Source organism: Lycium barbarum, chromosome 3 (assembly GCF_019175385.1).
Source record: "Lycium barbarum isolate Lr01 chromosome 3, ASM1917538v2, whole genome shotgun sequence".
Taxonomy (NCBI): Eukaryota; Viridiplantae; Streptophyta; class Magnoliopsida; order Solanales; family Solanaceae; genus Lycium; species Lycium barbarum.
Window position 1 is genome coordinate 145,816,428 of NC_083339.1, and position 22,681 is coordinate 145,839,108.

The 22,681-nt window shown below is 34.5% G+C and overlaps 2 protein-coding genes and 1 long non-coding RNA gene across 4 annotated transcripts; all 3 read right to left on the reverse strand.

Moving 5' to 3' along the window:
• Positions 1–6,632: 6,632 nt before the first annotated feature.
• LOC132634364 (uncharacterized) lies at positions 6,633–8,481 on the reverse strand. The gene is made up of 2 exons (XR_009580125.1): positions 6,891–8,481; positions 6,633–6,767 (listed from the first exon to the last, which is right to left on the reverse strand). It is a non-coding gene; the product is annotated as an uncharacterized LOC132634364 (long non-coding RNA).
• A 1,841-nt stretch (positions 8,482–10,322) lies between these two features.
• On the reverse strand, positions 10,323–11,303 carry LOC132633394 (uncharacterized). Its single transcript, XM_060349790.1, has one exon. The coding sequence runs from the start codon at positions 11,031–11,033 to the stop codon at positions 10,500–10,502; it is 534 nt and encodes a 177-aa protein (XP_060205773.1). The 5' UTR covers positions 11,034–11,303; the 3' UTR covers positions 10,323–10,499.
• LOC132633395 (sulfite exporter TauE/SafE family protein 3-like) lies at positions 11,224–14,140 on the reverse strand. 2 transcript variants are annotated; one of them, XM_060349792.1, is made up of 5 exons: positions 13,289–14,140; positions 13,203–13,231; positions 12,922–12,972; positions 12,498–12,667; positions 11,224–11,796 (listed from the first exon to the last, which is right to left on the reverse strand). In XM_060349792.1, coding segments are annotated over exons 1-5 (258 nt in total). In that variant the 5' UTR covers positions 13,290–14,140; the 3' UTR covers positions 11,224–11,789. The 2 variants fall into 2 exon arrangements, with proteins under 2 accessions (XP_060205775.1, XP_060205774.1); XM_060349791.1 differs by lacking the exon at positions 11,224–11,796 and having other exon boundaries at positions 12,317–12,667; positions 13,289–14,131.
• Positions 14,141–22,681: the final 8,541 nt, after the last annotated feature.

A 22,681-nucleotide genomic window follows, 5' to 3' on the forward strand; every position in this document is an offset into this window, starting at 1 on the left:
ATTTTAACATAAATGTAGCGTCGGCTTAGCATATGGAGTTCATTTAGGATAGCACTGGAGGAACATGAGGAGATCACTACTGGAGGGGAGCCGGGTCCGCATAATTTAGGAAGGGAAAAGATGCAAATATATCCCTTAATTTTGTGATTTAGAGCAAATATACTCATCGTTAGAAAAGTGATGCATATATGTCATCGTTACACAAATAGTGCAAATATACCCTTTATGCTGATGGATTTTTTTTTTAAAATCATTTAGCGTATGCTTTAATTTTAAAAATATTATGTGGCTTTAAAAAAAAAAGTCTACACTTGTTTTTAATAAACGTATTTTTTTAAAGCCATATGATAATTTTTTTTTCTTGTGGTTTGGGTCTGGTTTGTTAAGAAAATGGATAGATTTTTTTTTTTTGTAAAGTCACAGAGATATTTTTCTAAATGAACCAGACTCGACCCACTAAAAAAATAAAATTACCACGTGACTATATAAAAATAAGTCTACTAAAAAAATGGGTAGACTTATTTTTTAAAGTCACGTGACATTTTTTGAAATTAAAAAATAAGCTAAATGATTAATTTTTTAAAATCTGTCAACGAAAAAGATATATTTACATTATTTATATAACGATACGAATATATTTACACCATTTATATAATAACAGAAATATATACCACTATTTTAATAAGAATATATTTATTTAAATCATAAAATTAAAGTTAAGGAATATATTTACGCCTTTTTCCTTTAAAAGGAATACTCCCGCACATTTACGTAATGTCATCACTAATAGATACCATCAAGTAAGATTTGTTATAATTAGAGAGAGAAAAAAAGATTAAATAGATCTGTCACTCAGTTGTAGCAAAAATTTGTCATAAAGAGTGCGACAAAAATCATTGACGCAATCATAATGTACCGTCCTTTTTATGTAGTCCGGAATCAAAATAACAAAAAAAAAAAAAAAAAAAGTATGAATCAAAATATCCCGGAAAAAAAATAAGTACAAAAGTAACTTTAATGCATTAACATCATGTGTTAAATGACTTAACAGAGACGAATGCATAATTTTCATGCGTTAAAGGTTTGTTCTTTTTTTTTTTTAATTTCTTTCTTTCTTTCTTTCTTCCTTTCTTTCACACTTTTTTACATGCTTTAATCATAGATTAATCATGCTTCGAGACTTCAAAACTTGAATATTTTATATAGAACCATATTTATTTTTGTGCGATTAATAAGGTAGGCTCAACACAACAAGGATACACAAAACTTCGGATTGTCGTTTTAGTGGTTGAAAAGTGCTCAAAGTCCATTTTTGTTTGAAGACTTGTTGTCATTAGCTTTAAGTTATTTATGTTTTAGGGTTACACATTATTTTTATATTAATGCGTAACTTTATTTTGACAATTTCACAAATAAATAAATTAACAATAAATAAAAAATTAACAAATTAATAATCCATAATCAATTAACAAATATTAATTCACAGTCAATTATTTCTGTGTATTTTTTATTTTTTTTGCGTTATACCCTTCAACACCCAACTAATTGGAGTCCGCAACTTAAATAACTTCAAAAGTGAGTTTGGGTACCAAAATAATCCATTAACGAATAACGAACAATAAGTTAAATCCCGAATAACGAATAATAAACTAAATCCCGAATAACGAACGATAAACTAAATCCTGAATAACAAACGATAAGCTAAATCCTTAGTTTTGGATTGAACATCATTAACAGAATTTCCGAAAAGGATTAGTTAGTTAACATAATTTTTTGACGAAGGATTAGTTAGTTAATATAAAATTTTGTTCGTTATTACTTTAACTACATGAGTTAAGTAAATTATAATCAACAATACAATATCATGGATTATTCAAAATAACTAATTAAATCCTCCATAACTTATCCTAGTTAAGTAAGTTCTAATTAGAGAATTTTTTTTAGTTAATTTCAAGAATAATGAATAATTTAGTATTTACAAATACGACACCTCCATGGATCTCCGTTAATTATTTGTTAATTATGGCATTGTTAATATTTGTTAATTATGTCATTGTTAATATATTTATTTCTGAAATTGTTTTTCCCATGTTAATTACTTGTTTATCCCATGTTAATCGTTAAATAAATTAGTTCTTTTTTTTTTACTAATAATATCTTCTCAACGCTCCCGCTGAGGTTTGATCCCTGGTGGATGAGATTAAAAAAAGTCAAAAGCCAAAGGCTTTACCACCACGCCAAGTTGGTTAAAGTAACAATGTAGACACTTTTTATTATTTTGTATGTTCACTAATGCTATCTAACTTGTTTTCTTAAATTGAATTTGGAACCTTGAAATTGACATTGAAAACATCATTATCACGGGATTATGGAATTGAAATATATTTTTCGCCATTAGATTTAAAAAAGAAATAAATGAAAATTGCGCACGAATTTGGGGGAAAATTTAAATTGAATGGGATAACTGACGTTTTTCGAAAATTCGGGGCGGCCGAACAGCCTTGCGGCAGTTCAGACGCATAGATCTCGAAAAAATACCCAAAAAAAAAAATAGCATCAAATGGACATCCGAGCGCAAATTTATGACCATTTAAAATTTCACCAACTTACAAATAAATTAGTGCGCAAAAGGTTTTTTAATGGGTTATTTTGGTTCCCCAAATCCACTTTTTGGGTTATTTAAGTTGCAGACTCCAATTAGTTGGGGGTTGAAGGGTATAACAAAAAAAAAAAAAAAATTACACATAAATAATTGATCATGAATTGATATTTTATTAACTGATTATAAAAATAAAGTTATAATCACTAAAAATAAAGTTACGCATTAATATAAAAATAATGTGTAACCCTAAAACATAAATAACTTAAAGCTAATGACAATAAGTCTTCAAACAAAAATGTTCGAGCACTTTTCAACCACTAAAACGACAATCTGAAGTTCTGTGTATCCTTGTTGTGTTGAGCCTACCTTATTAATCACACAAAAATAAATAGGGTTCTATATAAAATATTCAAGTTTTGAAGTCTCGAAGCATGATTAATCTATGGTTAAAGCATGTAAAAAAGTGTGAAAGAAAGGAAGAAAGAAAGAAAGAAAGAAAGAAAGAAATTAAAAAAAAAAAAAAGAACAAACCTTTAACGCATGATTTTCATGCGTTAAAGGTACTTTTGTACCTGTTTTTTTTTTCTGGGGTATTTTGATTCATACCCTTTTTTTTTGGGTTATTTTGGTTCCGGACTCCTTTTTATGTAAAGGTCCAAATCTGCCCTTCTACGATATAAAATTATAAAAATATGTCAGTCGGTCTCACATATGCCCTTAACATTACTTTTTGGGTTACTCATGCTTTTGATTTAACGGAAACCCAACAAAAATATTGGAGGATAGATTTGTACAGTTTCGCATAGTATAGGGGCATATTTGATCCATTGAAATTTCTAAATATTATGGCAAAAAATAAAAATATGGCACAAAATATCATTGCATTCCAAAACATAAAAAACATTTACAATTACAATCCATGCATTCACCATTACATTACATCTAAATTATCCAATTAAAAGATTAAATGCAACTACAATCATATTTTAAGATTGTTTTCACAAACAAGAGCACTATTTTCCCTTTTCAAAAGATTTGTTTTACTAATGATGATATCATTTTATTTTCAATTTTGTTGATGACCTAGATATTTTTGATCTTCTCAGTCCCAATATCTGCACGATAATGCATGCAACAACTGCTGCATAAAACATAAATATTAAAAAAAATTCATTATAGATTTGCCACAAAAAAAAAAAAAAAAATCACAAGGAAAAAGAGATAACTTACATTAGACTTATAACACCTGAAAAAACGTCTCCGGCAGTACTGAAACTTTGATAACAATAATAGAGAGAATATTACATTTTAAGCATTTATACGGTCCTACATAAAATTCAATGTGGTCTGGCCCTTTCGTGAATTTCACGCATAACAGAAATTTAGTAGATCTGTAATGACTTATGATTTTTTTTTTGTGATCTGTAATGACTTACATTAGACTTGTGATTTTTTTTTAATTTTTTTTTTTGTGACAGCTCTGTAATGATTTTTTTTATGTTTATGTTTTGTGCGGCAGTTGTTGCATGCATTGTCGTGTAGATATTGGGACTGAAAAAATGAAAAATGTCCAGAAGAAACTATCCAGATCATCAACAAATTGAAAAATAAAAATGATATTATTATTAGTAAAACAAATCTTTTGAAAAGGGAAAATGGTGCTCTTATTTTTTAAAACAATCTTTAAAAGATGGTTGTAATTGCATTTGATCTTTTAGTTGTATAATTTAGATCTAATGTAATGGTGGATGCAAGGATTGTAATTGCAAATGTTTTTTATGTTTTGGAATGCAATGATATTTTGTACCATAATTTTGTTTTTTGTCATAATATTTACGAATTTCAGTGGATCAAATATGCCCCTATACTATGCGAAACTGCACAAATCTGCACTCCAATATTTTTGTCGGGTTTCCGTTAAATCAAGGGCATAAGTAACCCAAAAAATAACGATAAGGGCATATGTGAGACCACCTTTTAGCGACGGACATATCCGTGTAATTTTGTATAGTAGAAGGGCACATCTGAACCTTTTTCGAACCCAATATTAATTATAGGTTGGACTGCGGAAAAGATCTAGTGTAGGAGATATGGTTCATCCGAACAGTAATTTTGATTTAAATTGCGTATTTATATTGATTTTGAATTCGATACATTAGATGAGACATGATAGGATTCCAAATTAAAATTCATAAAATGCAAATCTTAAATCTGCCCATAAGCCATATAGTCCTGCACATTTAGGTGGTGATATGAAGTCTTCAGTATAAACCAGCTAAATCCAACTTGACAAGAACCATATGACATTATGACCCATCTTCACTATTTAATTTCGAGGCGTGAATTGACATCCTACCGAGTCAGACTTCTATGTAAGACTTGAGAATGCGTCATTTTTTTTTTACATAATAAATGAATAAGAAAGATTCTATGGATCTTTACTACCACTGCTGAAACTGAGTACAGAAACGGGTTCCATGTTTTTGTACTTCGTGGCCAAACCTGAGACTGAAGAGTTATGGATCATTGCTGATTTACAGAGTAAATTCTCTAGAAGGTAACTCATCTTTTGAGAATTATCTATTAATATTATTTTTATTTTTTTAGGACTAAAATATCACCTAACTATCACTATTTTCCTCAAAATATACTAAACACCACAAAACTCTCCTAATTGTCGTGTCATGTCATATTAAAATTTTATTTTTTAATAATAAATTTGAATAGTTTTAGAGATCTCCCTCTAGATTTTGTTTCATCACATTGATCTCCCTTATGGTTTAAAATATTATCCTTACTTCCCTTATTTTAATTTTCCTGTAACTAATCTTTAAACCTATTTATTATTAATATAAATTTAAACCAAATTGACAAATTTACCCTTAATTATTATTAATTTTTCCAGCAAAATATCTTAATCAATAAATTTTTTGATTGCTTCACTTCCCGTTGAATCTCCAAAGATGAGCATTCAACCAATTTTATTAAAAAAAACCCTGCAATAGGTGACAGCAGTACCAATATGAATTGATTTTTTCAGAATCGCCTTTTCCAGATCAAACAGTGTTAATAAGGACCAAGAGGTTCCATCATTAGTGGAACAATGCTATTGTGCAAAAAAAGAGAGCACATTTCGCAGTGCATGAAAAACAACAAATGAGAAGATGAATTATATAACAATACAGATGATTAGCTAATTAGAATCTAATTGGATATATAACTCTACTGGTGTGCAACTCTACTAAGTCCCGTCCCAAGCAAATGCTTCGGTCTAATTAGTACTCTCCTCATTTTAAAAAATCAATTCAACAAGTTTAATTCCCGGGAATCAAATATTTTCCAACACCACCACCTTCATAATGGACTCCCAAAAAGAGAAAGCTGATGCGTCTCCATTTTTATTTAAATTATTTTGTTAATTAAGATATTCTGATGGAATTAATTAATTGGAAAGTATAATGTTAATTAAGGGCAAATTTGTCAATTTAATTTTATTTACAGTAATGATAGATAGGTTTAAAAATTGGTTACAAGTGGCAATTCTCAAAACCTTTCAGGGAATTTACTCCTGATTTACTGTAACTGTAATTTCTTACTGCTGTACATAAACACAAGTTTCGTTCTTTCACAGTTTCAGGAAGTGAAAAAGTAAGTATGAGACAGCTATAGAAAGAGACCACAACTCACAGGGACACCAAGGGAAAGGCAAATGTATCATTCAGCTACACTATATCTTAAAATGTTTTGCAGGTTTGGACCCCCTGTCCACCTCAGCTTTTTAATGGTGAGTTTTGGCTGCATTCAACATTCAATATCATCCCCCCCCCCCCCCCCCCCCCGTCTCTTTTTGTCACCCCCTATAAGCTCACAACATTGTGGAACTAAGGAAGAAGGCCATCGTAGATCGACAGTTAAGAGTAAAACTAGGAATAACAACTTATGATAAATATATTTTCATATCCTAACTTGCTTTGGATTAAGGTGTAATTGTTGCTATTTAAAAGGGCGCATTTACATGCCACAATGGTGATAAAAAACAATAGAAACTTGCTTCTTCAATTTTCACTTCATGAAACTCTGTTTCCTGTTCTGCAGAGCGAGTTGTTGGCACCCCACAACATTGCTTTAAGTTGTTCATTTTCCTGCTGGGCCACCCAATTTAAGCCTAGACAACACGATATTCATATTTTGGATCAAAATGGGACCCGAATGGGGCAGATATTCCTAGTAGATCATCAAGAAGTCGTCACTAATTAACTACCATTAGTTACAGAGTGGATTTGTTTACCTCCTAAATCCTAACCAAGTTGTTTCAACCCCAATGATTGCATGTAGTTACAGAGTGGATTTGTTTGGCTCCAAAATCCTAACCAAGTTGTTTCAACCCCAATGATTGCATCACATTTCCCGGACTTCATATCGCTGTAAACCAAATATATCAAACAGATTGCAAGAGTTGAGATTGAGTCATTACATTACAACAACAACAACAACAACCCAGTGAAATCCCACATCGTGGGGTCTGGGGAGGGTAGAGTGTACGCAGACCTTACTCCTACCAAGGTAGGACGGCTGTTTCCGAAAGACCCTCGGCTCAAGAAAAGCATAAAAGCATAAAAAAAGTCAGATAAGGCTAAGAAATTCAAAGCGACATGGAAAAGCAATAATATAAAATAAAATAATGCAGTCGACACAGATATCACAGGATAATCAAAGCACACGAAATAACAGATAATAGCATAAATCGGAGCACAAGAAATTATATTGCGATACTGCGACTACTAGTAAGAACGGATAACGAGACTATCTACTAGCCTTCTACCCTAATTTGAGTCATTACATTATAAATGAATAAAAAAGATTCCATGGATCTGTACTACCACTGCTGAAACTGAGTGCAGAAACATGTTCCATGTTTTTATACTTCATGGCCAAACCTGGGACTGAGAGTTAAGGATCATTGCTGATTTACTGTAACTGTAATTTTTTACTGCTGCACATAGACACAACTTTTCTTTCACAGTTTCAGGAAGTGAAAAAGTAAGTACGAGACAGCTATAGAAAGAGACCACAACACAACTCACAAAGGACAACAAGGAGAAGGCAAATGTATCATTCAGCTACAGTATAATATCTTTTGAATATCTATTTCTTAAAAAAAAATTGTGGTTTGGACCCCCTCCACCTCAGCTTTTTAATGGTGAGTTTTGGCCCTGGCATTCAATATCACCCCCCTCCCCTATAAAGGCTCACAACATTGCGGCCCTAAGGGATAAAGGAAGAAGGCTATCCAGTTAAGAGTAAAACTAGGAATAACAATTTATGATAAATATAAACTCATATCCTAACTTGCTGTGAATTAAGGTGGAATTGTTGCTATTGAAAGACGCATATACATGCTACAAGGGTGACAAAAAACAATAGAAACTTGCTTCTTCAATTTTCACTTCATGAAACTGTGTTTCCTATTCTGCAGACCAAATTGCTGCACCCCACAACATTGCTTAAAGTTGTTCATTTTCCAGCTGGGCCACCCAATTTAGCCTTTACAACACGATATCATATTTTGGATCATAATGGGACCCGAATGGAGCAGATATTCCTAGTACATCATCAAGAAGTCGTCACTAATTAACTAACATTAGTTACAGAGTGGAATTGCTTACCTCCAAAATCCTAACCAAGTTGCTTCAACCCCAATGATTGCATCTAGTTACAGATTGGATTTGTTTACCTCCTAAATCCTAACCAAGTTGTTTCAACCCCAATGATTGCATCAGATTTTCCAGACTTCATATCATTGTAAACCAAATATATCAAACAGATTGCCCCTAATCTTATTACTTTCATTTTCTGTGACTCATTGGTCCTAACATCAAGTCATCAACATATAACACCTAACCCCCCCCCCCCCCCCCCCCGGACAAGTTGAATCAGATGGCATCACCAATCCAACTCCAAATTCATTTTTTTTTTTAAACGAGTAAGTAGTTGTTTAATGCAAAATTCTAATATCTCAACTACCGCATCTGAGACGATACTGGCACATTGATGACTGCAGAAACATGTACTTCATTTTTATACTTCGTGGCCAAATATGAATTCAACACATAAATTAAGAAGACTATTCGTCGGAAATACAGAAACACAGGTTGTATGGATCCGTACTACCACTGCTGAAACTGTACTGCAGTCTACAGAATCGTGTTCCACGGTTTTGTACTTCATTGGCCTAACAAAATTTGACACTCTTGTATCACAAAAAACTACTCCAACTTGAGACTCTTGAGTTGAGGATCAATTCATTGCTGATTGCGGTAACTGTAATTTTTTACTGCTGCACACTCTGAGTAAGTAGTTGTCTAATACAAAATTTCAATATGAGTAAGTAGTCTAATACAAAATTTCAATATATACCGGCACATTGATGACTGCAGAAACGTGTGTTAAATTTTTGTACCTTGTCAGAAATGCAGAAACAAAGGTTGTAACTCTCATTCTTCTGATTGCAGAAAGTTAAAGTTCAAATTTTTATAGAGACATTGCTAGATAGCTTCAAAAATAGATAAAAAGGCAGATGATCAGTTAAAACTTCAAATAGACCGTCTCTTAGTAAGTACGTATCTAACACTAGTACTATATTATCCAAACAAATTTACACGATAAACAACAAAAAGTTGCAGAATTATCTCTTACAATCATTATATGCAGAAACAAAGGTTTGTAACTCTCACTCTTCTGATTGCAGAAAGTTAAAATTCAGCTTCAAAAATAGATAACAAGGGAGATGATTATACATAAATGATAAATCCATCAGTTAAAACTTCAAATAGACAATCTCTTAGTAAGTAGAGTAGTACATATCTAATACTAGTAAGTAGATATTATTCAAACAAATTTACACGATACACAACAAAAAGTTAAGAGAATTGTCTCTGACAATCATTATATATATGCAGAAACACAGGTTCGTAACTTCCACTCATCAGTTAAAAGTTCCAAGTTTTTTTTGAAAAATTGCGAGATAGCTTCAAAAAATAGATACTCCCTCGGTGCCTCTTCCAAAATGACCCTTATTTACATAATCAATAATCATTAAGCTTTTCTTTTTCAAGGAATTTAATTAGGAGTAAGTTAATAAAAACGCACCTAATATTCTAGAAGTGAGCACTTTCTCCAGGAGTGTGCATAAGCCTAAAAAGTCACTTATTATGAAATGGAGGGATGAATAAGTAGGGCACATGATTACATAAATCCATCACTTGAACTTCAAATAAACAATCTTTTCTAAGTACATATCTAATACAAGTTCTACACTAACTTATTCAGGAAATTTACAGGATAGGCAACAAAAATCAGCATTATCTCTTTACTATGATTATATGATCATACAAAACCTTTAACTAGAGTTGGCTTCTCACTTTCTTCTTCCTCTTTCTCTTTCACTTCCTTCTTCTTAATTTTCCCTCCTCCATCTCCAATCTCCAAACCCTGCAGACCATCCATACAAGATTGACCATCCCTCAATATATAAAATTCGGTTCGGTTATTGTTGTATATTAATTTGAGATTGTTAGGAAATAGGACTCATAAGCTTCAAATCTTAAATCCGCATGTGCTTTACTTTTGTACTTCGTGGCCAAATTTGAATTCAACACATAAATTAAGAAGACTACTAGTCAGAAACGCAGAAACACAGGTTGCAATCTCACTCTTCTGATTGCATAAAGTTAAAGTTGATAGCTTCAGAAATAGATAAAAAGGCAGATGATTATACATAAATCCATCAGTTTAACTTGAGATAGACAATCTTTTAGTACATATCTAATACTAGTACTATATTATTCAAGAAATTTACAGGATATGCAACAAAAAGTTAGAGAATCATCTCTTATGCTCATACAACATAACCTTCAACTAGAGTTGGCTTCTCACTTTCTTCTGCATCTTCATCTTCCTCCTTTTTCTCAATTTTCCCCTGTTTACCCCCAATCTCCAAACCCTGCAACCCATCCACACACGATTGACAGCCTTCCGGAAGAGATACTACATCCACCAAATCACCGCCGCCTTCCGGCACCTCAGCACCACCTACAACTGCCACGTGATCAGCCGTCCCTTCCGGCACCTCACCACCGCCGCCGCCTTTCTCAGTAGTGCATTTTCCTGGAATGTCGGTAATACCCTCCGTAATTCCTACAAGTGCATCCTTAGTAGAATCATCAACTGGTGATGGAGTTTTGACACAGTGGCCTTCGGATTCGTCTTCGTCGTCCGATTGCGAAATGATGGATCGTACGGCAGTGGCGGCTTTGAGAAACGCTTCTTTGATTGATTCGGGCGGTAGGGCACAATCTTCCAGGCCTGCATCTTCGAGACGCGGTGGTCGGATTTTGTTGAGTAAACTCTCTGATTCCTTTGTTAACTCCATTGTTATCTCTGCTGCTAATATATAATTCACTAGAGAGAAAAAAGCCCTAATTTACTTGAATTTTATTTTAGAACCCTAAAGAGAGAATCAATTGCTGGTAATTCAATAGAGAGGAAAAAGCCTTAAGTTATTTGAAAATTGATTGTGATTTGTGAGAATTGTGGACCACTTTGCTCTTTTGTAGAGGGCGAATCGGTATGGGGCACCGTTTTCAAACAGTCGCATGTGAATAGACCGACACAATTTTGTCGGTTAAGAGTCCCAGAAGAACCGGTATATCTTGGGAAACCCGCAGCCTGAACAGATGTTTCGATAAAAAAGATTTTTCGGGACAGTGCACCAAACTTTTGCCACCAATATACCTTAAATTCAAAGTCATAAATTGAATTGAAAATATCTCTCATGTAGTTATAATTAAATATTCTGGAAAAAGGACTATAATCATAATCAATTTCTACCTTTAGAAGAGCCAGTTTAACATGCACTTTTTCGTCCTCCATCTGTGGACCCCGACGAACACATGCTTCAGTTTTTGGACTATGTGCTACATTTAACGTACCAATAAATTCCTCATTACTTTTTATTCTCTTCTCTTTTAATTAAAATAAATTTCCTTGATGTCCCACCCTAAAAGCTAAGACCTATTTGGAGCTTTCTGTATAATTCTAGAATCACCTCAACTTTACCTTTTCTCATCTTCCATTTCATCGCCATGTCTATAGAATTCTCTTAGATTTTACTGGCAGTGGATGCTCATTAACAACTAAAAAAAAAAAAATGTGAGCCCATATATATTAAACAATAATTAATATTAAAAAAAATGTGAGCCCCATATTAAACACCAACCAAAGAAAAAAAGTGAAACCCACCACATCCAAACTCTGGGAAAAAAAAATAGACCCCATATTAACAAAATCAAGCAATATTAAAAAAAAGTGAATCTCATATTAAAAAAACAAATAATTATAAAAAAAAAAATTAGAAAATCAAACAATTAAATCAATAATGATGGACTCATTGCCACATGCGTATCAACCCATTAGTGAGAGCAAATGAAATTATTATACAACAACATACTTAAAATACTTATATATTAAAATAAGATAGAATTTAATTATTTTTTCATTTTTTTCTTACTCTAATAAATGTGAAAAGAGATTAATGTCATAAAAAAAAAATATTAAATGAAGATCAAATAGTTAATAAGGTAAATTAGCGAAATTATAATTCTACTTGACGTTTCCTTAAAAAATCGCGTAAAAAACAACATGACAAGTAAAATGAATTAAACAAAAAATATTTATTAAAAATTAAAAAATAGAAATTCTTCATAGTCCCATATTAAACACCAATCAGTATTAGAAAAAAAAAAATAAGAGAATAAAAAAAAGTGAAACCCACCCCATACAAATTCAGGGAAAAAAAAAAAGGCGCAGCCACAATACACTATAATCCGAAACCCACCAAAGACCTAGCAGGCCACCAACTATCCCAGCCAAAATGCCGCAGCAACAGTACAGAATCAACTGATGCACTTTCCACGTTATTACTGCTTCCCCAGTTGAAAGAGTCGCTCTCGATCCCCTGTACAAGCAAACTGCTTCATACGCAGAAGCTCCAACAGTGATTGGGAGCTGAAAAGTCAGATAAAAAGAAATTTTAACTTTGGTAGTCGAAATTCTCTTTTTAAGTGAACGAGAAGCTCGTTGGCTCATTTGACACGACCAGAAAACACAGGCAAGCTACAAAGTTATCAATTACCACGTAAGCTCAGATCACACAACTTATAGTCCAATTCATTTCTGTCGGGCAAACATTTACATGTGAATGAGGAGGGGGAATTACTCTGAGAAACAGTTCCATTTACATGTAAATAACAATTAATTACCTGCAAGAGGCTTAAGATCCAATATGTTGTTGAACAAGTTGGTGCATAATTCTGTAAAGTAAAAAAAAAGACGCTCCAAATCAGTGTCTGGGGCTATATATATTATCACTATCTAAACATAACTACATAGACATAAATACACTATAATCCGAAGTGTTGGGCCCGTGCGCAGCACGGGCATGGGCCATCTAGTAATAATAAATGTACCAAAAAATATAGGAAAAATTTCATAAATATACAATTTGCTCACTTGCATTACAAAAAAAAATGTCAAAACTTACATTGCAAAGCTTTAACCCAAATACACTCATATACACCCATATACAATATTATAACTCATATACCCATATACAGCCATATACAATATTATACACCCATATACATTGAAACTTCAGATCTATCCTCTGCGGCGATATACCGGAGCTAGATCTCGATTCTCCGGTGCTAAAAAGCTTCAGATATGTACTCTCTGGGGAGCAACCGGAGTTAGATCTCGAATCACTTCAAGAAAAACGATAAGAAAAAATCAGAGAAGAAGAAGAAGAAGAAAAAGAAAATTTGCCAATTCGCCATTTTTGCAGCTCGATCGGGTTTTCTCCATTTCAGAGCTGTATTTTCTTTGGTTTTACTTTTTTTTCCTCCCACAATCTTGTGTACTTGTTTAAAGCTTCTTGCTTTGATAATATTTCATTAAATAGTCGTGGGAGTTTAGTTCCTATAGTGCAATGTGGATTGCTCATACTGCTTTATCATGACTTTTTCGCTTTCGTTAGTTTCATTTTCGCATTGCTTTGGACTGTTTGTGCTTATCTGACTTTTTCTCATCATGTTTTCTCTTGAGTCGAGGGTCTTCCGGAAACAACCTCTCTATCTTTCGAGATGAGGGTAAGGTCTGCGTACATTATACCCTCCCCAGACCTCACATTGTGGATTTCGCTGGGTATGTTGTTGTTGTTGTAGTGGAATGTGGATTGTGGATTGTGGAGATTCAACAGAGCTTGTTGTTTGTTTTGCAATTTTGGACTTTGCAAGATCAGCTAAAGTAGATAAAATTCTATCTTTTTAGATTGTGTGTCAGTGTACATGTCAAAGGTATCTGAAATTGGTAAATGAGTGTTGTGCGTGTTGGTAGAAGTAATATTAATGGGGAGAGGTGGATGGAGTGGGTCATTTTTTAAAAGATTTAAAGAGGTGGGTTAATTTGGATAGTATTAGTACCCTAATTGACATAGGGTGTAATTAACTCAAAAATATACTCTCTGTTTTAATTTATTGTCTTACTTTAACTTGATACAGCATTTTATTTTTTTTTTAAAAAAACTTATAAATTATTTTCTCTTAAATTAAAGATGTATTTAATGTATCAAAATATTATTTTAATTGTTTGGTCTTAAATATATCATATAAAATATTACGGTAAAGAGTTATTAAATATAGAAACTGAATGGACATATTGATTTACCCCAATCGGCTCGGGGGTAATTGTGATATGCTAGAAGAATAAAAAATACCTTTTTGGTCTAACACTTTTCTAAAATGATGATGATCAATTTTGGGCCTTCGGCAATTCCATTCTTCCACTTTGCCCTAGCAGCAAGTTTTTGAACCTTATACTATTACAATTGATTGAGATCTGAATAATCACTTCTAAGAGTTCCACCGCCTGTGAGCCACAAAACAAAGAAGCGTTAGATTAGCAGGTAGTGGAATCTTAGACCCAGATCCCAACTGTGTGTTTGTAACAGGTTTGATCCGTCTTTGAAAAAACCCTAAAACAGCTATCTAAGCTCCAAGGAAGAAATCGGTGATGAGTCAAACAAATACTACTACTAGCAGTGGCCATCCCTAACAAACAAATCTCAAGCTTGGTGAACATGGCCTTCATGGCCGGTGGCCAGTCCACAACGGTGGCTGGCTTGCCCTCACAAAATACAACTGATCCTAATATCAAACCTAATTCTTTACAATATTCAGATCTTTTCAAACCACAAACTTTGAATGACCCAACACACAACCAAATACAATCACTGCCTCAAATTTCCATGAAGCCAATAACTTTTCTACATGGGGTACCATACATCAAATACACTGAATCAGAAGTTGATCAAATGAATGTCATTGAAGAACTCCAGTATGCTGTGGTTGGGAAATTTTCATATGGACAGCCAGATATTGAACAGCTTCGCCGAATAATCCCTGCACAATGTGGAATAAAAGGTGAGTGTAGAATAGGTTTTCTAAGAAATCGACATGTGCTTATCAGATGTACTCTCTTTGAAGACTTTGTGAATTTCATATCAAAACCTGTATATTACATTCAAGATAGAGAGGGATACTCGTACCAATTGAGACCTTTGATCTATGATGCGAAGTTCAAAATTGATGAAGAAACATCAAAGACAATGGCATGGATTTCATTTCCAAATTTGTTGCCTACAGATTTTGTGAAGGAAACTCTTTTCTCAATTGCATCGGCAGTGGGTATTCCAATACAGTTGGATATGGCTACTATCAATAAGACTAGACCTAGTTGTGCTAGGGTCAAGGTTTTAGTAGATTTAGTAGCAGATTTACCCAAAACAGTGAGGATGGATATTGAAAATGAAAAGACAGGAGCAATACGGACTGTAAATGTTCAGATCCAATATGATTACCTTCCTAAGTATTGCAAGGAATGTAAATTACAGGGACATAATGAATTTGATTGTAGAATTATTCATCCGGAGCTTGCCTAATATGAAGGGAAAGAAGAAGATCAGGTGGATACTAATGGAAAACATTCAGAGAAAAAAAGGGCTAACAATGAAGAACGTGGAAAAAAACCTAAGGAGGATAAAGAGGCTGAATCCATAGAAAAGACACAGTTACAAGCATATGAACAACATAATGGCAAGCAAGCTAATGACAAAGGCAAGCAACAACAACAAGCAGGGAAGCAACAAGGTTATAATGGGCACAAAAACAACGGGAAATACAATCATACAGGGTACAATAATCATTACAATTACTCAGCTAGAATTTTACCTAGTGGAAGAGTTCTTGGCAATCCTGGAAATTGGAATGCCATCAAAGATAACAGGAATTTCAGTGCGGATGAGAGAACTGCTTACCAATGCAAACAAAGGGAGCCATCAGCCACTAGTACAAGTAACAAATTCAACACATTAGTGGACTTAGAGGAAGAAAATCACAATAAAAATGAAAGAGGAATCACTGATACTACTGCTAATGCTATCAAAGAGACAACAAGACCATGGGTAGAAAATGCTTTTGGAAAACAAAGCAATAACAACAAGGGAGCCGAACAGGTCATGAAGGAGAAAGTCCCAGTCAATAGTCATGAGCAGGTCATGAAGGAACAAGTCCCAGTCAATAGTCAGGAGCAAGAAAAGATAGAGCAACAAGTACCAGTCAATAATCAGGAGCAAGATAAGAAAGAGGAAAAGAGGGTAGAAGATGATCAACCAATAGTGACTACCACACATGATACAGAGAGAACTATTACAGATATTGTGGATATTGGTAACAAAGAGGAAATCTACAACAAAGGTAAACATGATTCAGAAGGGCAAGGAGTACCCATACATATAGAGGTACAAGATAGTGTCAATTCAACTTATGAACAACTAAGGGAAATATCAGTGGGGCAGTACATAAATCAAGAGAAAAAAATACCTGAAAAACCTGAAAACCCACCAAATGCTGAGTTGGAAGCAGGAAAAATAATGGAAGATAGAGATACTGCATTATCTGCAACTGAAAATGAGAGACATGAATGCAGAAAAGAAGTGGGCGATAAAAAAGAAATGGCAATACCAACAGGGGATCAAGGAGGCCTAAACAGTAATGATACAGTAGAAGAGGAACAGGCAAGTTCAAAAAAAAAATAGTTCCCAATTGGTAGCTAAAGATCATGAAGTTAACAATACTGCACATCATAAAGAAAACCTCATGGAAATAGACATTGGAGAAGAGGAAGAAGGAGACACTCTTACATCAGCTCTTATGGAGGACAAAAATAGTGGGGACATCTCTCCTAAACATTTATTAAAAGCTAAAAGGGGCCACAAAATAAGAGATAGAAGTGTTCCACGCAAGACATTAGGGAGAGTACAAACAAGGACAGCCTATGCAAAAGGAGTTTCCCAATGAATAGCTCACTTATTTGGAACATAAGGTCTGTAAACACTCAACAGGCCTTTGAGAGGGTGATATTACTACATAGACAGAAACATTTCAATTATGTTGCATTAATGGAGCCTTTCCAACATGTGAGGCATATAAATATGTACAGGTTATGGCTTAATATGGGAACAGCTTGGCATAATGTAAATGGGAAAATCTGGTTGTTTGTAGAACCTGACATACAAGTTGAAATTCAAGAAGACACTGAACAAATGTTATCTTGCAAATTTACGCATCTGGTGAATGGACATGAAATGTTAGTTACATTTGTGTATGCAAGTACTGAAAGATGTGGCAGAATTGCTTTATGGGCAGATTTATACAATATTTCATCTCATGTCACTATTCCATGGCTTGTGGGGGGAGACTTCAATGTAATTACTGATGCCATTGAGAAGTTTGGAGGATTACCAGTGCAGTTTGCTGAAACTGAGGACTTTAGGCATTGTATTGACACATGTTTATTGGTGGATTTGGGGTTTACTGGAAGCATATTTACATGGTGGAATGGGAGATCAGATGAGGCCTGTATTTTTAAAAGGTTGGATAGATGTTTGGGAAATCAGGCTCTTCAAAATAAATTTTCGAATCTGGGCATTGAGCATCTTATTAAACAAGGGTCTGATCACTCTCCATTGTTGGTGAACATGAAGGCTGATAGTAGAGTTATTAAGAAGTCGTTCAGATTTCTTAACTTCTGGGTTGAACATGAATCATTTCAAAATGTGGTCAAAGAAAACTGGGAGGAATCTTATGGTTCAGATCCGTTCTTTAACTTTCATAATAAGTTAAAAAAAGTGGGAAGAGCCCTTTCTAAGTGGAGCAGGGATTCATATGGTGATATATTTACACAAATAGCTTCTCTTGAGGAAGTGGTGCAAGTTCATGAGAGGGTATTGGAACAGAATCCTACAGCGCTGAACAGAGAGAGACTGCAGAGGGTACAAGCTGATTTGATTAGATTTTATGCTATTGAAGAGAAATTTTGGAAGCAAAAAGCTGGTATGCAGTGGTTTCAAGATGGGGACAGAAACACAAAATTCTTTCATGCCCATGTTAATGGAAAAAGGAGGAAATTACAGTTGCAAAGAATTCAAGATCAAACAGGTACATGGTTAGAATCTGAAGAGGAGATAGCTCAGGAAGCAATCAGATTCTACTCTGATCAATTTAGAGAAGAGAATAATCCTACTGACTTTTCTATGTTGGATAAGATTCCTAGAATGATTACAGAAGATCAGAATCAAAAGCTTTATGAAATGCCGGAAGAAAAAGAAATTAAAAGGGCAGTATTTGGATTAAATGGGGATAGTGCAGGGGGTCCAGATGGATTTACAGGAAAATTCTTCCAAGCTTGTTGGGACACTATATCCAAAGACATGGTGAAAATGGTGAGATCTTTTTTCTGTGGACATGAACTACCTAGGTATATCACTTGTACCAACTTAGTTCTATTACCAAAGAAGAAAGAAATCAACACTTTTTCTGATGTGAGGCCAATTAGTTTGAGTAATTTCACAAGTAAAGTATTCTCAAGAATTCTGCATGACAGGTTGGTACAGTTTCTACCTAATATTATTTCACCTCAACAATCTGGCTTTGTTAAAGGTAGAAGCATTGTAGAGAACATTGTACTAGTTCAAGAAATTATACATGATATTAGAATTAGAGGAAAGCCTGCTAATGTGGTCATCAAGTTAGACATGGCTAAGGCTTATGACAGGGTATCATGGTTATTCTTGACCAAAGTGTTAAGGAAAATAGGATTTGGTGAATTCACCATTGATCTAGTGTTCAGAATCATTTCTAACAATTGGTATTCTATTTTGATCAATGGGCAACCACATGGTTTCTTCAGATCTTCAAGGGGGGTAAAACAAGGGGACCCATTATCTCCTACTCTTTTTATACTTGCTGCTGAATGTTTGTCTAGGGCTCTGAATGCATTGTTTAATGAAGCCAGCTACAAGGAGTATGGAATGCCAAAATGGAGTCCATATGTCAATCATTTGGCATATGCTGATGACACTATTATCTTTACTTCTGCTAATGAGGAATCTTTGAGGTTGGTTATGAAGACTCTAACAAACTATGAAAAGGTGAGTGGCCAGAAGATTAACAAACATAAAAGTGCAGTGTATATGCATCACTTGACCTCACATAACATCAAGGAGGTGGTGCATAATGTTACTCAAATTCCAAAAAAAGAATTTCCTTTTACTTATTTGGGAGTGCCAGTGTATTATGGGAGGAGAATGAATATTCATTATAAAGAGCTGATTGAAAAGATTCAAAATAGGCTTAGCTCTTGGACTGGAAAGTTGTTATCTATCGGGGGGAGAACAACACTAATCAAGCATGTCTTACAAAGTATGCCAATCCATTTGTTATCAGCCTGTGACCCTCCTGATGGAGTACTTGCACAGATACACAGGTTATTTGCAAAGTTTTTTTGGAGTAACTCAGTTGGTAATTCAAGCAAGCACTGGGCAACCTGGACAACTTTATGTCATCCAACAGAGGAAGGGGGTATGGGATTCAGAAGTTTACAAGATATGTCTAAATCCTTGTTTGCAAAACTGTGGTGGAACATGAGGACAAAGCAGTCCCTTTGGAGGACTTTTATGAGCAATAAATATTTGAAGAAGTTTCATGCAGTGATTGCTCCTATTAAGTCAGGTACTTATGTGTGGAAGAAGATGATTAAGCATAGAGATGAGATTGAACATGAAATTTGGTGGAAGGTTCAACAAGGCAATTCCTATTTCTAGTTTGATAATTGGTCAGGTTTGGGAGCTCTTTATTACATTACTCCACTAGATTTTGTATGTGAACCAACCATTATTCTTGTAAAAGAAGCAGCGAATGAAGGGCTTTGGGATGAGGAGATGCTTAGAAGAAATCTTCCTGCAGAACTGGCTGATCACATTGTGCAGAATATTAAACCTCCAGATGAGAATATGCAGGAAGACAAGGCATACTGGAAGTTAGACACTAGAGGCAAGTTTACAGTAAGTTATGTTTTTCAACTTCTAAGACAAAGAAGAGAATCTAGCATTCTTTATAAGCACATGTGGTTGGAAGGACTACCTATAAAGATTTCTTTTTTTATGTGGAAGTTTTGGAAATTTAAATTGCCTCTGGATGATAAATTGAAGAAATGGGGTCATCAATTCCCTTCTAGATGTTACTGTTGCCAACACCCTGAAGTGGAAGATTTTTCTCATGTGTTCTTAAAATCACCAACTGCTCAGGCTATCTGGAAGCATTTTTGTAATCCAGTTGGGATAAATATTGATAATCTACAGGTTACTCAAATAATTAATAGTTGGTGGGATATGCCTGGAAAGCCTCATGTCAAATGTATTTATCAAGCCGTCCCTGCTATTATTATTTGGGAACTTTGGAAAAGAAGAAATACCATGAGACATGATGGGAAAGTATCAATCACTAAACTCATCTATCAAGTGATGCATACTTTGATTCAGTTTATGAAAGTGAGAAGAAGGAACTTCAAATATGCACCTTATAGATGGAGTGTTGTTGTGGAAGCTCTACAGAGATACTCTTCAAAGGTTAAAGTTATTCAAGTTCAGTGGAAATTACCAGAAATGGGTTGGATTAAGGTTAACACTGATGGAGCTTCAAGAGGAAATCCTGGGAGAAGTGCATGGGCCTTTTGTGTAAGGAATGAGATGGGTAATGTGGTGCAAGCTCAGGCTAAAGAAATGAATGATCCTATGAGTACTAATACAGAGGTAGAAGCGCTGGCTATTCTGCAAGCTCTTAGATATTTGAAGAACAATCAATTGGATAAAATCAGGATTGAAACTGATTCTTTATTGCTAAGAAACATCATTCAGATGACTTGGGAGGTACCTTGGCAAATTGTTACCATGGTAGAAGAAATTTGGAAGCTTATGGAGGGTAAAACTGTGGTGATTGAGCATATATATAGAGAGGGCAATAAATTAGCAGATCATTTAGCTAATTTAGCTCTGGATAATGGAGATGTACTTTTCAATTCTTTTCAAGAGATGGACTGCCAAGGCAAAAGAATAGTGAACAGTGACAAGTTGCAATTGCCTTACCTAAGGATCAGGAAATGTTAAAGCGGACAGTCTTAGATGAAGTTTGGAGCAGAGGAATCTATTACATTCAAATCCTATGGGAGGAGAATGGAAAGGTGGTTTATACTAATTGTTTGTTAATGTTTACAGGTAATTCAATGTTAATAGAGGCATCTGCAACTCAGCAAGTAATGAAAACAATCCCATGGAAGGTACGCAGCAGAGAACAATTAAGTGGAGGAAACTGATTATCTCAATGGATCAGAACAACACTAACATAGCCAAGGATAAGCAACAACAACAGTGCAAAAAAGTCACAAGAAGCAACAGAACCAGGAAAGAAAATCAAGAAGCAGCAGAACCAGGTCCTAGCACAAAAAAGCATCTAAAAAGGAAACACAAATGGAGAAAACTGATTATCCCAATGGATCACAACACAAATCAGTATAATAACAGCAAAACCAAGGAGAAACAATACCAACAGTGTGAAGAAAGGCACGGATACTACACAAGAAGCAGCAAAACCATGAAAAGAAATCAAGAAGGTTGCACAAGGAAAACCACGCAACATCGACCATAAAAGCATGGGAATATAATACATCGGAAGGTCAATGAACAAGGCGTGGTATTAGTGTCGAATGATGCTCATTCCCTTGCTCAAACACCTATTGATTGTAGTATAATCTCAAGCCAGGAAAAGAAACTTCACAAACGGAGATGGAAAATAAAACCACTTACATTAGAGATCTCCAGAGGAGGACATTTCAAGAGGAAAGCTTTCAGCTTAAAAGTACAAGAATCCATACATCGAACATTTGTTGACACAGAAATGAACCTGAACCGGTGAAGATATTTAAGATGGAGCTCAAATGCCATCTTTGGAATTGAAACCGGTGCAATAGTCGTAAGAAGTAGAACAATTTACATTTGGTTCTTGGCCAACATTTACCCAAGAAGTGAAGATGAAGATTGTGAGAGAGAAGAGTGATAAATATTTTTGCTCAGGTGAAGCATGGGGTTGGCGTAGAGGACATAGTGAACCACATTTTACAAGCTTGGGAATTGCAACCGGCAATAAGAAGCGTGAAATGTTCAGCATTACTTGAACTTTGTGGAACTTTTGGCTTCTCCAATGCTACCTGCCATTCACTTTCCATGTGTCCCAGACACATATAAAGAGACAAAGGAGAAACTGAAGTATATAGCTAGCTCAACTTGTTTTTACTTTTTAGTTTGTCTCTTTTGCTTTGTTTCAGACTATCTCTGTTTTGGTGCTTTATTAAATTAATAAAATAAGCCATAGGTGATAAAAAATAAAAAAAAAAGTACAATATTGGGCAATTCGCAGTATTGCCCTTTTTTTGGGATGGTTTTTAGTTTTTGCTCCTCAAAATATTGGTCTTTAATTTTTGTCTTTCGCGTTGTAATCTTGAGCTTCGAGTAAAAATTATGAGGTTCTGGGTTCGAACCTCCGCTCAGGCATAAATTTAAAAAAAAATGGCAAA